Source organism: Gymnoscopelus braueri (assembly GCF_963280865.1).
Source record: "Gymnoscopelus braueri genome assembly, chromosome: 4".
Taxonomy (NCBI): Eukaryota; Metazoa; Chordata; class Actinopteri; order Myctophiformes; family Myctophidae; genus Gymnoscopelus; species Gymnoscopelus braueri.
The window spans coordinates 54,023,787-54,041,040 of record NC_137605.1 but is presented as its reverse complement, the minus strand read 5'-3'; the positions used below and the strand labels follow the sequence as shown (position 1 = coordinate 54,041,040).

The window sequence follows — 17,254 nt, the reverse complement described above, 5'->3', positions numbered from 1 at the left end:
ATGAGGATTTGACCGTGTGGAGACACATTTGGTCTAGTCCAGGGGTCTTCAACAGGGGGTCCAGCACCCCTAGGGGGTCCTCAGAGTTACTACAGGGGGTCCGCCAAATCTTTGTGTGATAGGATTTTTTTTTTTACATTAACCACTTGAACCCTAGCATCCCTTTTCTGAGGAGAACTTTAGCCAAAAATAGCAGATCTACAAGCTCACAACAGCTCGCAGCGCGAGGCGTTGTGAGCTTGTAGATCGGCTATTTTTGGCAAAGAGTTATAGGTGTAGAGGGATAAAAGAGCAGAAAAAGTTAATCTGAAACACAATTTTAGACAATATAGAGGGGGTCCCTACTTCATCTCTCTCAGCTAGGGGGTCCTTGGCCTGAAAACGTTGAAGACCCCTGGTCTAGTCTCACATTGCCAGATGATCGGAGAGCTCCCCGTACGTACCGATATGTCTGGGGACTCTAAATGCTACAGTAGGTAGTTGTTGGAACAGCAGTGATAGAACGGCCGCTAACAAACCTTCTCCAGGTGCTTTGAAAATCACTCATGTCACTGCCCCAATATGAAGGACCAGCCTAATATAAAGACTGTATATTGGTTAAATTGCGTCCACTCAGTTTTAAGAGAGATTGTCCATTGTCCATTGTCCAGAGATCTCCATTTGAGCGAAGCGTTTCGAGAGTAACTTGTGAGTCTATGTTTGGTCATAAATATTACAGCCATGATGTTCCGGTGTAGTCAAGTAGTTGTGCAGTGTTGTGTGTCCGTGTGGACGTGTGCATTTCTTACATCCTCGCTGTACAGAGTCTGAACGGCAACGTTCGCTTTCGTGAGTTCAAGCCCCTAACGGGCTCCGCATGCACAACAGCGAATAAACCAAAGTTCAAAACAAACAGGAAAAAACAGTAAACATTTTTCTTTCAAAGTCCACAAAGACCTCGGGCCGCTCTCCGGGGTTCATGTTGTGTGTTTTTGTGTCCATAAGGTCAGTTAGGGGGTCATTCAGGGGTCGTTCGAGGTCATCGGGGGTTGTGCAGAGAGGGCGTTAGGGGTCGTCAGTGGCCAAAGGACAGGGAAGAATGGTATTCACTGGGCACCTTGGGCTTTATGCCCTTACTGTTGTAGTAGTCCACCACCTGATTTGGCACTTCAGCCAGGACGGTCTTCGCTAAAGCAGCGGGCGATGCCTGTAGTGGGGAGGGTGGAGGGGGGTGGAGAAATCACATAAACATTTCATATCGGACTGACAAGTGTCCAGATTATTAAACCCAATGGCTGGATGGATGGACGGACGGACGGACGGACGGACAGACAGACAGTATTTAACCATTACTGTACAACTGGTATTAACACTATTTTTTTTTTTTTTCACTTGAAATTTTTATTAATTTTTGTACACACAAACATACATTGTACAACACAAAAAATGAAACAAAAACCCCCCCCAAAAAAAGAACGAGACATAAAAAACAAGACAAAAAACTAAACCTAAAAAGACAAACATTTCGAAACCAACAACTGACTATACATATGTCTTTTTGTTACAGTGTTACTTCATTCAAATAGAGTTCTTGTAGAATATCCATTTTGCCCATTTCTTTTCCATCTGTGTTTCCTGGAGTCTCAGACGATGTGTCATATTTTCCATCACATAAATTTCCTCCACAAGCTCTTCCCAATGTTTTTGAGTGGGTATGTCCACCTGTCCCCATTTCCTTGTGATGTTTTTCTTCCCTGCTGCCAATAAAATCCTGACTAAATACCTGTCCTCCATCCGTACCTTTCCTGATTCTAAGTCACATAAATATAAAACTTTACTGTCCATAGGTACCTCATATCCCAATATCTTCCGGAGTTGTTTATGTATCATTTTCCAAAAAGATTCAATTTTATGACATTTCCAGAAGACATGCGAGTGATCCACATTCGCCTCTCCACACTCCCTCCAGCATTGAACTTGTTTATTTAACTGTTTACTCTTCATTTTTGGAGTTATAAAGAACCTGATCAAATTTTTCCAGGAGAACTCCCTCCAGACCCATGAATTGGTGGAGGTTTGATGTGTCATCCACATATTCACCCATTCTTTTTCTGTAATTTCTATATCAAGTTCCGTTTCCCATTTTTCTTTTATATAATCAGTTGTATGTTTACTATTTATAAATTTTCGGTATAATCCGGAAATAACCCGAACCTCTTTTCCTGTGTATGCGTTTATCATCATTTGGACCACACCATTCACTTCTCCAGAGGGTGTTTCCTGAATTTCCTTTGTATAATAGTCTCTTAGTTGTAGGTACCTATAGAATTCGTGTTTATTTAGATCATATTTATCGCTTAGTTCCTTAAAGCTCTCCAACTGCCCCTTTGTCACCAAAGTACACCATGCTGTCATGCCCTTATTCTGCCACTGTTTAAACCCTTTATCATATTCCGCCGGTTTGAAGGTACTATCTGCAGCTATCCATTTTAATATTTTTATTTCTTCTTTTAGTTTGTATTTTTTAACTATTTTAAACCAAATCTCCAATGTAAATAATGTAATTGGGTCGATGAGATGCTTCTTTTTCTTAAAATATTCAATGTCTCCTAAGAAACTCTGAATTGGTTTATTCTCAACTTCCTTCTCCATTTCTTTCCATTTGGACTCATAGTTAGGGTTACACCAACATACAGCATACCTCAGTTGAGCAGCTTCATAGTACATTTGTAAGTTGGGGAGACTCATCCCCCCTATCTTTTGGCAGTTTGAGAGTCAGGAATTTAACTCTAGGCTTTTTACCTCCCCATACAAATCTGGACAACAGTCTATCCCATTTTGTAAATTGGCTTTGGGGGACCTCTACTGGCAGAGCCTGGAACAGGTATAACAACCTAGCCAATATATTTATTTTCACTGTCTCAATTCTAGAGTTAAGGTCCAGTGGCAATGTTGTCCATCGTTCTATATCTTTTTGGATTTTCTGATCTATTCCGGTGTAGTTGGCCTTATACAGTGTGGACATACTTTTAGTAATGTTAACTCCCAGATATTTAATACTTTTTTGATTCCAGTTGAAGTCAAAAGATTCCTTTATGTATGCATTTGGGGTATAATTCAATGCCAAAATCTGTGTTTTGGATATGTTGACCTTGTAGCCAGATAGGTGCCCAAATGTTTCTAATATATTGCCTAGCACAGGGAGTGAATCATTGGGTTTTCCGAGGAATGTTATTATATCATCGGCAAAAAGCCCGATCCGATGTTCTCTGCCATGGACCTCAACTCCATGTATACCCACATTTTGTCTCACCGCCTGTGCTAGGGGTTCTATGAAAAAATCGAACAAGGCGGGAGAGAGGCAGCACCCCTGGCGTGCTGAGCGCTGTAGATAGAATTTTTCTGACAAACTTCCATTGATTTTAATTCTCGCTGAGGGCTGCTGATATAATGATCTTATACTATGTACCGCCTCTTTGCTAAATCCAAATCTTGTCAGCACTGCATATAAGAACTCCCAAGAGACCCGATCATAGGCCTTGTCCGCGTCAATACTTACTAATAGTGCACTTGTATTCGTCCTCTGTACCTTATCTACAATGTGTATAGTTCTTCTAATACTATCATGGGTCTGGCGCCCTCTAATAAACCCAGTCTGATCTTCGTCGATCAGGTCTGTCATGAGATCCGCCACTCTTTTGGACAGAATTTTCGTATACATTTTATAATCTACATTTAAAATGGATATTGGCCTATAGCTGCCACATTGCACCTTATCTCGCCCCTCTTTTAGTAAAACTGTAATTATTGCCTCTGACCATGAGGTTGGGATTTTGTGTTTTTTTAATGTCCAGTTAAAAGAAGCTAATAGTAAAGGTGCCAGCTCTTCCCTATACATTTTGTAGAATTCTGCAGGGAAACCGTCACTCCCTGGTGATTTGTTATTCTTAAATGAGCTGATTGCCTCCAATACCTCCTCCATTGTAATGCTTGCTGTTAATTTATCATTTTGTATTTTCCCAATTGAAGGCAGATCTAATTGTTCCAAATATGCTCTCATTTCTCCCTCCTCTACTTCCTTGGGTTGTGAGTATAAGTCCTCATAATAGTTTTTAAATATTCTCTCTATTTGTTCCGGTATACATGTCAGTTCTTCTGTCTGAGGATCTCTAATTTGACATATGTTACTCAATACCTGTTGTTTGCGTATTCGCTTTGCCAATAATTTGGTGGCCCTTGATCCAGCTTCATAATAGTTTTGTCTGAGGAACCTGTTATTTTTTTCAACCTCGTCAAGTTGTGTCTCTTTTATTTTTGTTTTCAGTTCTTGTATTAGTTTGTATACCGCCTCTTTTTTTGTTATCTGATATTCTTGTTCTAGCCCCCTCAATTTGTCATTGTTTTTCCTGTAGATTTCTAACTTAGCCTTTTTTACTATTACTGATTCCAGTATCAATTTACCCCTCAGGACCGCTTTCATGGCATCTAGGACTACTGTCGGGTCCACCTCTTCATTATCATTTTCCTCTATATATCTTATTAACTCAGCTTTGATATTCTCCCTCCGTTGCTCATTGTTCAACATTCCCATATTAAGTCTCCAGATTGTTTGACGTTTCCTGTTGTTCAATCTCAATTTCAGAGACACTGGATTATGGTCTGATACATCCGCCCCTCCAATCTCGCATTCAGTAACTCTATGACTCTCATCTGTGTTTATGAAAAACTGGTCTAATCTAGAATGCACTTTGTGTGCTGCAGAGTAATGTGTAAAGTCAATTACTAAAGGGTGAAGATATCTCCATATATCTATCAGTCCCATCTCCTTTAGTGATGTATTTACAAATTTAGCTAATTGAGTTTTCCCCCTTTTTAAACTTGACGTATCTTTTTTATCACACAAAACCGTATTAGTATCTCCTCCACAGATCAAAATTCCATTTGATTCCAAGGCTATGATATCAAACAAGGATTTGAAAAAAATCTTATCACTTTCCGGAGGTGCATATATATTTACCAAGGTTACCGGTTCATTATCTAGTTTTCCTTTCACTATAATATACCTCCCCTCTTTATCCTTAATTTCCTTTTCAAATGTAAAATTAATTGTATTAGATATAAAAATTATAACACCCCTTCTAGGACCTTTTCTATATGAACTATAATATGAATTCCTATAGCCAAATCTTTTTAATTTCTCATGTTCCGTTTTTGTTAGATGAGTCTCTTGTAGGAAATATACCTGCATTTTTTTCTTTTTTCAGTTTTGTCATCACCCTTTGTCTTTTTATCGGAGAATTAAGACCATTCACATTCAGTGACATTATCCCAACCACATTAGTCATCAAAAAACCTCATTTCTCTTCTTGTTACATATAACACTTGTACCTTCATCCCGTAATGTTTACATCTAGTTGTCAGTTTCATACACTTAAAACAAAAAACATAAAACACATAAATTAACTTCCACACACGGGGTAAAACCTCCGTGACCCCTAGACCCTCATAATAGGGTGCGGGGGTAAGCCCCGTCTTACACGGGGGCTGGTATTAACACTATTAATCAAAATTGCACCTTGTATTAACCATATTAAGCCACATTAAACTGTATGGTATTAACAACATCAAACCATATTAAATCTGGTATTAAGGTGATTCAATTAGATGACACTGGTACTGTATCAACAATATTACACCCAATTGCACCGTGTATTGACAATATCAAGCAATACTGCAACTACACCAGATTACAGTTGGTAGAAACATAGCTAGTTTTAAGAAACAATCCAAGTTGCCAGTAACCTTTTTTTAATGATCTGCCTGTACCGTTGGTTTGTTTCCTTCTGTGTAATTATTGCAGTTATTTTTGCAATTATATAGAATTGAGAAGCATTACTATTACACTGTGTTACTAATGTGGACATAATGCATCTCTCAGGCTGTGTTGAGTTTGGATGAAGGTCTATTTATTTATTTTTATCATCTGCATGTGTCTGTGACAATTGTGTCTGCAGGGGGAGAAGATGACAAGGTGCCAGAGAAAGTGAAGTGAACTACAGCAGTGATTATATATATATATATATATACATATATATATATATAATATATAATTTCATGGTATTTTTTTTCTTTAACAGCTTGGGGAAACAGGTGTTTTCATTGTGATATCAAGCCTGAACACAATGGATTGATTCATCATTAAAATAAACATGCTCTGGAAATGCGTGCGGCCCACCCATATGACCACTTAACACCGCAGGCGTGTTGAGAAATAGCAGATCTACAAGTTCAAAAATGTGTTTTCACAAAAGTTTGAACCTTTTTGAAATATGTGAGTACTTTTACTTTGGTCGCATTGTTACTGGAATACGTGAGCATACACTACACCAGTGGTTCTCAAACTTTTTCATGTCAACGACCCCCAAATTGATATATATTTGTCCGCGGACCCCCATCTGAAAATGTTTTGAGCCAGGGACCCCCAGAATAGAAAAATTGTGTTAAAAAATTCCAAATGTTAAAAAATATCAGATCTACAAGCTCGCAGTGTGGCACGAAGTGACGCGCTGTGAGCTTGTATATCTGATATTTTTTGAATAGCCAACTTATAAATGGATAAAGTGGTTAAAATGATTGTGATGTTACATTAACTACTTTTGCTGGGGAACCCCTGGAACCTCCCCCAAAGACCCCTGGGGGTCCCCGGACCCCACTTTGAGAACCAGTGCAGTACACGTGTGAGCTTGTCCATCGGCTATTTTCAGCAGCAGATTTTCCCTCAATAACAGAAAACAGAAAAGTCACTAGTATAGAGCCCTGAGGGACTCAAGGTCAACCTTACAGGGTTTAAGTGGTTAAACTTTTCACAGAACAGAAACAGTCAAAGATACGGTATCTCCACCATGTGCATAAGCATGGGGGGGGGGGGATACCAACAGTAATCCTCATTATCAAATTCAAACACTAGGAAATAATCTGGAGTTTGGGAAGGGGGTTCGCAAGTATATTGCCTTCAATGACCAAATTCCCTTATGGAATTCTGGAAAACTGCCTTTCCAGGGCTGCCTTTCCTTATCGAAGACTCGATAAGGAAAGTCAGCTGAGTGGGTAGAGGAAGCCGTCTGGGAATCGGAAGGTCGCCGGAAGCATAAAAGTCATGTCCCCTCCCCCAGGGAACAGTAAATACTCTCTTACTCCCGAAACAAGCCCTAGGAAAAGGGAAGTCATATCTGTTGATAACATTTAGAAGGTCATTTCTGTCGAGAAGAAAGCATCGCTCACTGACTATTTTAAAACATAAAAAGGGATACAATTGTAAACATGTGCCTTTGTACTTGTCCTTCTGCACACCCCCCCTCCCAAAAAATTATATATATATATACATATATATATACATATATATACATATATATATATATATAGCCTGCAGTACCACCACGGGTCATGGTGGTCATTGCAGTACCATCACGGGCCAAGACACCATCACACCAGAATGAAATGTTTGGAGCAGGGGAGTCTGGTGCAACGCTCAGGTCCTGGACCTGGTGAGACGAAGGAGGAGCCCGGCCAGGAGTCAACCCACAGAGCCTAGTCCCTCCACGTGCCAGAGCCTCCCCGAGTCCCGGCAGAGTATTTCCGGAGAAGCGGACTGAGTGGCCCTGTCTTGCCCTATAGGACTGACCGTGGGTAGCTACTGGGACGTAAGTCGAGGCTTGATCAACCTTGGCTGGGTCACCTGGGGGAGGGTGTATGTTGCGAGACCCGAAACATCCTATGACCCCAGGCTACAACACTGATGATACGTCCCAGGTGCATCCATGTGATGTTTTTCGTTATAGTTATTCTATTTATAGTGGCTCATAGGAATTTATAGACTACGTGACAACCAGGAATAGACTGGTGACCACCGGAGAGTCGGGTGACAGCCGGAATCTAGACGGCATCCGGGAGCAGTTTGGGTTGGCGCCCCAGTCTGTGTCTTCCGTGAGGAAGAAGCCCAACAAATCCACGGTGAGGCCTTTGGGAGGACCATTCAAGTAAGACGCAAGGGAGCCTGCAGTACCACCACGGGTCATGGTGGTCATTGCAGTACCATCACGGGCCAAGACACCATCACACCAGAATGAAATGTTTGGAGCAGGGGAGTCTGGTGCAACGCTCAGGTCCTGGACCTGGTGAGACGAAGGAGGAGCCCGGCCAGGAGTCAACCCACAGAGCCTAGTCCCTCCACGTGCCAGAGCCTCCCCGAGTCCCGGCAGAGTATTTCCGGAGAAGCGGACTGAGTGGCCCTGTCTTGCCCTATAGGACTGACCGTGGGTAGCTACTGGGACGTAAGTCGAGGCTTGATCAACCTTGGCTGGGTCACCTGGGGGAGGGTGTATGTTGCGAGACCCGAAACATCCTATGACCCCAGGCTACAACACTGATGATACGTCCCAGGTGCATCCATGTGATGTTTTTCGTTATATATACATATATATATATATATATATATATATATATATATATATATATATATATATATATATATAGCCTAGTATAGCCTAGACTACATATAGCCCAATAACCTGTCAGAAATGAAAGACTTTGATATGAATATGTAATATTGACTACACAGTAAAGAACACCCTGGCCAACTACTCTTATCAATGCATTTTAACCACATGAAACCTCACGTTCTTATTATGGGCATGAATTTATTTACTAAGGTCACTATTGACTACTATGCTGTTCAACCTAACTGCTATCTACACATGCACACACACACACACACACACACACACACACACGCACACGCACACACAGGTTCCCTGCATGCCTTTATACACTCCAACCATGTTTCCAATTCTAAATGTGTGAACTGGAACATTGGATACCAGCCAAAAAATAATAAGGTGTTAAATAATTGAATCACGTTAGAATTTATATGCCTACCTCAAGAGACCCACTTGTCACATTCAGAGCACCGAAAATTAAAAACAACTCGGTTCAACCAAATCTTCTCTGCAACAACTCTAGACAAAGAGACATGTCTATCTTGATTAACATATCATTAATACTGCTGAACCATAACACTATTATCACAGATCCAGAGACGGGAGATGAATTATCCATAACACATCCATCGTTTCTCTAACTCAACAATCATAATAGGGGATGATAGGTGAGTTTAAGACGGTTCTCGACAGGGGACACGTGTAATATTACAGCAACATCAAGCTGTCAGTCAACATTAAACAATAGATCTCAATAGATCAATACAGCCTGTGGGCCCTGATGAAGGCTCGGTTTGGTTTGAAATGTGTTGTTGGTCATCTTGAGTTATTTTTTGCTTTAATAAAGGCTTTTTAATCGTTCAATGTTCCACCTTGGATCTTTAAACTCTCCTGAAGTACTCTGCATTTAGTTTTTTCTACAATGGAAAGGAACTTAAACTCAGAATCAGAATCAGTTTATTGTCACTTCCACAATACACACACTAGGCAGGCATACAGGGGAGCAAAATAACTTTCTGCACAACTCATTGTGTTTCACATTTAAAAACAATACACACATAAAAAAAGAGGCAAAGCCGTTTAAAAACATTAAAAAGTAGAGAGAGCAGACAACATTGGTAAAAAAAAGTGCTGATGCATTAAAAGTGCAATATACTGTAGCTACAGTAGCCTACTATTCAAAAGTGCTATTCATCTCTCAAGATGTTGGTGATCTAAGCCCTGCTTAAGAGAACCTATTCATGTGCAGTGTATTATTCTGTGTATCATAATTGAGTGTGACTTCAGCCCAGTTGAAGACTAGACACCCCACTGCCGCTACGATAAGAAATTGCCTCGGTGAAAGTTGGCACTCGCATCATTTAACAGCTAATGAATATACTGTACATATACTTCTCGACACTTTATCACACATGTTAAGGTTTTGATTAGTTTTTTGCTAGCAACTCATTCATACCAAACATTACCAATGCAAAAATCCACCCGCTGTGCTGGGTGATGAGTTTGAGCACGCAGCCTCGTTAGACAGTCGATTAACCTCAGCTGAATTCAATAAGTGACTCAATGATTGCTTCCCTGCAGCATTATTTAAACACTTCTGACAAACCATGTCACGGCTATTTATCAGAATGAGAGTGTACAAATGGAACCAAATGGACCCTTACGGGTCCATTTGGTTCCATTTGTACACTCTCAGAGTTACACACCCATAAGGGGCCATTTGGAACCCCCTCAAGGAACCATGAGGGTACCTGGACCACACTTTGAGACCCACTGGTGTAGCAGAGTGTTTCCAGTGAGCCAACATGCACAATATCAGCACCCTGACTCTGTTTGACCAGAATTGAACAGAGCCTTAATTAGCATCAAGAAGGAAGTAAGGAAGGGGCCCAATTTATTTCTGTTGTGCATAGAGCCTATTCCCATTGAGACAACCTCTGCGCACTTAAGAAAACCCTTGCCGACCCGAGTCTAAGGGTCGGCAACCTCTACTATTAAAAGAGACAGTTTAGGACAAAGACGATAACAATAATAATCTGTATGGAGCCACAACACATTATAATGAGGTGCCGTAACACAGTTTATTAAGTCTAAATTAGCCTTTCAACACTACTAATAGGCCTAAATCAGCATGCATTAACATGCATACAGTACATACAGTATGACAGAATACAGAGAGGACCCAACTGCAAATGAGAGGCAGAACAGTGGAGAAAGTTCTCTGGAGATTTGGGCTGGAAACTCCCGCTGGCAGGAGGAGAAAGAGGCCACTGAGAAGTCTGAGAGAATAGATGCTCTGATGTGTTAATGAACAATTCTACAGACAGCAAGACGCAGGTCTTACTTTCTCCTGAGCTGTACCACTAAACAAGCAGCACGTAGTGGAGTTTGGGATTCTTTAACCTGTTAAGACCTGAGGCCCATTCTAAAAATGTCATCTAAGCAGTGGCTAACAGTTTTCTGAAAAATGTATGTTGCTACATCAGTGGTTCTCAAACTATTTAATGTCAAGGACCCCCACAATTCTATGTATTTGGCTGCAGACATCCATCTCAAAATATGTTGTTCCAGGGACCCCCCCAGAAGCAAATAGTTGAGTTAAAAATGTTTGCTTTAAAAAACATTATATATTCAAATGTGTTTGCTTTAAAAACACATTATATTCAAAGATTTGCACACATTTTCATGATAAAAAAAAAAATAGCAGATCTACAAGCTCATAGCTTATAGCGCGGCACAAAGTGCTGCGCTATAAGCTTGTACATCTGCTATTTTTGAATAGCCAAAGTATAAAATGACACAGATGCTATGCTTTCCCGGTTTTAATGGGTTAAAGTACATTTGCTCTGCTTTCTGTAGTATAGTTCTGAAAGATCTCGCACTTTTCTCTCTCTCTCTCTCTCTCTCTCTCTCTCTCTCTCTCTCTCTCTCTCTCTCTCTCTCTCTCTCTCTCTCTCTCTCTCTCTCTCTCTCTCTCTCTCTCTCTCTCTCTCTCTCTCTCTCTCTCTCTCTCTCTCTCTCTCTCTCTCTTCCCCAGCATGCAGATCCAGAGCCACATGCGGTTATTTAGCCTCTCTCTCAAGTGGCTCCCTGCTGTGGCTTCGTGAGAACACACTGAGAGAGGCTATAGGCATGGCATCGACGGGCCAATGTGACAACAGAGAGTTGCTGTAATTAGTCATGTGCCGCCTGAGGAGGAACTCCAGTTTGAAACGTGTTTACCTGTGTTGCATGTACAGCATGTCGACAGCCGTTTGGGTATCCTTGCCCTTAACCCATTTAGACCGGGAACGCATCTCTGTCATTTTAGATGTCTCTGGCTATTCAAAAATAGCAGATCTACAAGCTCATAGCGCGGCACCGAGTGCTCGCTATGAGCTTGTGGATCTGCTATTTTTTTTTTGAAGATTGAAGATTTTTTAAAGCGAATATTTGTTGCTGTCAAATGTCTCAACGAATGTCTTAATTTTTCGGAAAAACTATTGTTGCTATATCAGTGGTGCTCAAACGTTTTCTGGTCAAGGACCCCCAAAGTTATATGTATTTGGCCACCGATCCCCATCAAAATATGTTATTCCAGGGACCCCCCAGAAGCAAAGATTTGAGTTAAAAAATGTTTCAAAGATTTCGCTATTCAAAAATAGCAGATCTACAAGCTTGTAGCGCGGCACTCGGTGCTGCACTATGCGCTTGTAGATCTGTTATTTTTGAATAGCCAAAGTATAAAATAATGGTTCAAGTGGTTACACAGATGCGTTCCCGGTTTGAATGGGCTATGGTGCTGGTTGAACTCTGCTGCGTCGCATGAGAGAGCACAAATAAATATGTTGCAGCATTTTAGGAGCCTCCTATTTCATAAGGTATGTCGGTCCCGCGGGCATAACACGGGCACCGTTCGACTGTGTGACCTCAAACCTGGCGTGAGTGTTGCAGATGACGAGTGGGTGTACGGTAGCGAGTGGGAATTCGGTCGGATCGAGGGTTCGGAGAAAAAAATAACAAAAAATAATATATGTGTCTGTCTGTCTCCGGTTCTGTGGAGTATGCACACAATATCTGTGTCTTTACCCTGCTGTATCTACAGTATTTTCTCTTCCCTTGTAACTGTATCTTAACTTGGTCAATAAAGGTCTAATCTCGGTGCTGGGCCGTATCGTGACAGTCCAGGCACCCTAGGCTGCAATGAACAACCTGACAGCGTGTCGCGGGTTCGACTCCGTTCCCGACGACCTTTGCTGCGTGTCACTGCTGCGGCTTATCCAACGGGCTTGAGGTGCTGAAGCACAGGGCACCAACCTGGGGGGGGCACCAAACAGTGTGAAGAAGAAGAAAAAACGGCGAAAATCTGTGAAATTTAGAAGAAGCAACCCCCCCCCCCGTTGACAAAAAGGGGGGGGGGGGGGCACAGAACCGGGTCCAGGCACCGGGCACCACGAAGGGTTAATCCGCCCCTGCGTGTCACCCCCCATCTGTCTCCCCATTTCCTGTCAGCATACTTTCTCTCTAAATAAAGGCATAATAAGCCCCCCAAAAATCTTTGTAGTTCTAATCTCATTTTATTTTATCTTAAAACTGGTATAGCATAAATGGGTGCTTTGTTCCCGAGTGGGCCAGTGCCCGTTTATGAATAACCCACTGATTGTATAATCTAACATTATTATAGTAACGGGAACTGCACTGGGTATGGGAGCAGCGAGTACTTACAGGAGGTAGGCTACAATGTGTATTGCAGCGGTCCATTTGGTTCCATTTGTATACTGTCAGAGTTAAGGAGGGTATTTGAAATTGAAAAGTTTGAGAAACACTGTGTTAAATAACTTGACCATACATGATGGCCTAATCCTGTCTCACAGATGCAGGCTATATGATGCACTGTCTTCATGACATGGGGAAACAATAGCCAAGCTCAAGTTGAAAAACATCTTTCTCTTCACATCAACTCCTCAGGCGCACATGCAAATGCTCGGTGTTCTGTTACTTTTACTTTACCGCAGGCGATAAGTGGCCTGCTCAATGCTTGATGGCTGTCACTTTCATGTCCGTCACTGGCGGAGTACAGTCATTTTACCACACACGCACACACACGAAAATTGGACAGTCCTGCCTCAAAACACTGCTCTAGAAAGCACTGTGTAAAATATAAAAAGTCCAGTTTCTTTGTAGAGTCAGGTCTAGAAAGAACTGTCAGAAAGTCCATTCCTTAAACACTCCATGAAGGTCAGGTCCATGCACCCTCAAAAACACTAGTCACTAGTTAGTCCATCTATTCTAAGCTGAGTTCCCTGTCCAAAGCAGCTTTTTCTCCAGGGCTAAGGCAGGAGAAATTCCCTCACCAAACACCACAGCTCAATTAGAGTCTCAGACCTCTGCCCCAAAGAGGCCAGTGGAAAAGTCTACGGCATGTGCCTTCATTTCTCCTCCAGGCTGTTGAAGGCAGGTGATGTGTTTGATCCTCGCCACACTTCTCTCTATGCTGAAAAAAGGAGCTTGAGGCATTCATCAGTATGATGGAGGGAAAGTGTGATCTCATTAAGTTACTCACCCCCCAAACAGTGTGTGTGAGTAAGATTTGCTCTTTGCTGCAAGAAGGAACATAGCTCCGTACGCATTTCTTGTGCATGCTGCCATTAGGCCAAGAAAGTAAGTCTAGGCCAAGGAAGTAAGTCTAGTTTATTTTTCACCTTATGTTTTTATTTTTTATTTTAAAATGGTGCCCGAATATGGACATCACAGACATGACGTCTGTGATGTCTGAAGCTATGTGGTTACTACTATCAGGATAAGATCCCTCATAAAGACCACACTCAATCTGTCTGATTGGGACATTTGTTTTGACCTTGACTGTGGATTGAATGGGGCTTGTTATCACCGTTATCCCATAGCTATGGTCCAGTCCAGTAGGTCCCTACTGGCCTACCAGGAGGCTCTGGTATAGGCTGTTATCAGCCACTCCTTTGGGTGATTCAACACATGTGCTGTCACGTGACCTATCTTCTGATTGGTTGAAATGAAAGATCTGGAACAGGCCGTTTCTACCAAAAAGGGGGCGGAGTCACATTGACATACAGCACAAAACCCCATTCCAGCACCTGCCTCGGCGGCGTGCAGTGTTGATTTTGTCGACTAAAACTATGACCAAATCCAAACCTGCGTGTATCTAACCTCCCTGAACTACTCCTTGAGCTCAAATGTGACTCCTCATGCACTCTCTTTAATTTATATAAAATCGATGTTACAATTCCAGTCTTGTCCCGTATTGATGTACTCCTGGTTAAAACATGGCAATGTTTCCCTAATCTTGATAAACAGACGGTGGTTGGCCGCTACGTTGAAATATAATCCACTGAAGATGGAACTCCCAGCTTCACTGGATCAATGTTTATCAGAAATCCATGCAGGGTTTGATTTGCTGGAGGATGCCTCTATTTATTTATTTTTTAAATATCAAACCCTGTTGAGATATATTCCCCTGAAGATGGATAAGACTCAATAAAGCATTTTATTAAATCCATGAAGGCTGGTTTATCATAAATCCATGGATGTGTGAAACACAGTATACTGTAAACATAGAACACAAACTGCCATCCCATCAGCAAACAAACACTGATAATAATATAATATTGTGATGAGTGGCGGGTTTATGAGCTGAATGAAAAGTTATGACAGTGACTTTCTAAAGCAATGGTTCTCAAACTTTTTTTTATTTCAAAGACCCCCATAACTAACAAGTTATGGGGGTAACTTCAGAGTTGCAGACCTCTAAGGGTCCATTTGCAACCCCCTCAAACCGGTCGTAGCCCCGGGCACCACAAAGTAGTGTTGATTTTGACAGCACATTTTGATTCAGTTTTAGTCATAGTCTTTTGAATCAAATTCAATTTAGTTTTAGTCATATTTTAGTCATCTGAAATGTTTTACTGTTAGTCTAGTTTTAGTCGACTAAATATCATAAGCTTATTAGTCGACTAAATCTACAGTTGATTTAGTCGACTAAAATGTATTGTGGCGGTGCCTTGATGGTGTCGTAATGGCTGATTTTACACTTGGTTGTATGCTGAAAATAGCCGATCTACAAGCTCATTTTTCGTCATAGTTTTAGTCGACGAAATCAACATTGCCACGAAGGGTTAATCCGGCACATGAACATTATAACACCGTTTAACGCCGTACAACGCTGGCACGCCAAACCATTCTGAGTACAGAATGGAGGGGTGCTGACTGTAATTACCACCATTGTTTAACTTTATGGTGTCTTCCAAAAACAGAGTATCCTGATCTTAACCGAACAAAACTCTTGTCTGTCCGACTCCTCATCCATTTGTCTCCTAAGGGGGTTCACCAATCGATCTGAACCTGCACATGTGCATTGAACGTTGGCATGCGCAGGGGGTTCTTTAAGCTGTTTATTAGCACCGTTGCCCCGGGCTATGGGATCTATAGATGCAGTGGGAGGCTTCAGGCCTACAGTACACACACTCACACTCACCTGAGAGAATGCCCACAGAGAGAGAGAGGGAGAGAGAGAGAGAGAGAGAGAGAGAGAGAGAGAGAGAGAGAGAGAGAGAGAGAGAGAGAGAGAGAGAGAGAGAGCTGGCAAATACATTGCAAAGTTATAAATTACTTTGTTTTAAACACATGGCAAGCAACAGACAGAGTAAGGCTGTTGCATTTGTTCACCTTAGTGGGGCTATTTGTTGTCACAGTTGTAGTGTTTGGGTGCGTACATCCACAGGCATGGACAAAATAGTGTAGAAGAGCACATGGTTCTTAAACTTTTGGAAGTCAAGGACCCCCAAAACGATCGTGTATTTGGCTGAGGATTCTGATCTCAAAAATATTTTCTCCAGAAGCAAAAGATTTGGGTTAAAAATGTTCAAAAAAAATTGCACACATGTATTTTTCAAAGATAGCAGATCTACAAGCTTGTACATCTGCTATTTTTGAACAGACAAAGTATAAAATGTGGTTAAAGTGGTTAAAATTATTGTGACGCTATATTAAAAAATGTTGCTGGGGACCCCCTGGGGACCAAGCCCCCCCACCCCCCAAGGACCCCCACTTTAAGAACCAATGGTTTATAGTGCAAAATAAATGTTTAAATGTGTGAAACACAACAACCCATTCCCCATAACACATTCCCCGTAACAAATAATAACACAATAAAACAGCACCAGAAGAATAAATGTCAGTGAGTGTACGCCCAGAGGAATGCCCAGAAGTGCTGCTGAGCTGGTTAACTCCTTCAATCCGGGAATGCATCCATGTCACTTAAGACTTCTTTGGCTATTAAAAAATAGCCATAGCCATAGCTCATAGCTCGGCACTGAGTGCCGCGCTATGAGCTTGTAGATCTGCTATTTTTGAAAAAGAATTGTGAAAATGTGTGCAAATATTTGAATTTATATATATAAATTTTTAACTGAAATCTTTGCTTCTGGGGGTCCCTGGAACAAAATATTTTGAGATGGGGGGGGGGGGGGGTCCACGGACAAATACATATCATTTTGGGACATGAAAAACGTTTTAGAAACACTGATAGTATAGCAACATAAGTTTTTTTTGTAAAAAAATAAAATAAAACCTGTTTAGAAGACAAATCCCGAGAAGCAAAGATTTGAGTTAAAAATGTCCGCTTTAAAAATACATATATATATTCAAAGATTTGCACACATTTTCGAGATTGCTAATGGTTATAGCTAAAAATCTAAAATGACACAGTATAATGTGTTTCTGGATTGAATGGGTTAACAGCCCGGGGCACCATAATATTTAACTGCAAA

The 17,254-nt window shown here is 41.4% G+C and overlaps 1 protein-coding gene across 1 annotated transcript in view; it reads right to left on the bottom strand.

Annotated features, from left to right (window-relative positions):
• Window positions 1-1,054: 1,054 nt before the first annotated feature.
• Window positions 1,055-17,254, bottom strand: part of cpne4a (copine IVa) — a gene marked incomplete at its 3' end in the record, with an annotated part of 212,380 nt that continues 196,180 nt past the window's right edge. Inside the window, exon 16 of the mRNA XM_080427247.1 lies at window positions 1,055-1,186. Within this exon, the coding sequence (XP_080283373.1) occupies window positions 1,055-1,186 (132 nt within the window). The remainder of the gene's footprint in view (window positions 1,187-17,254) is intronic.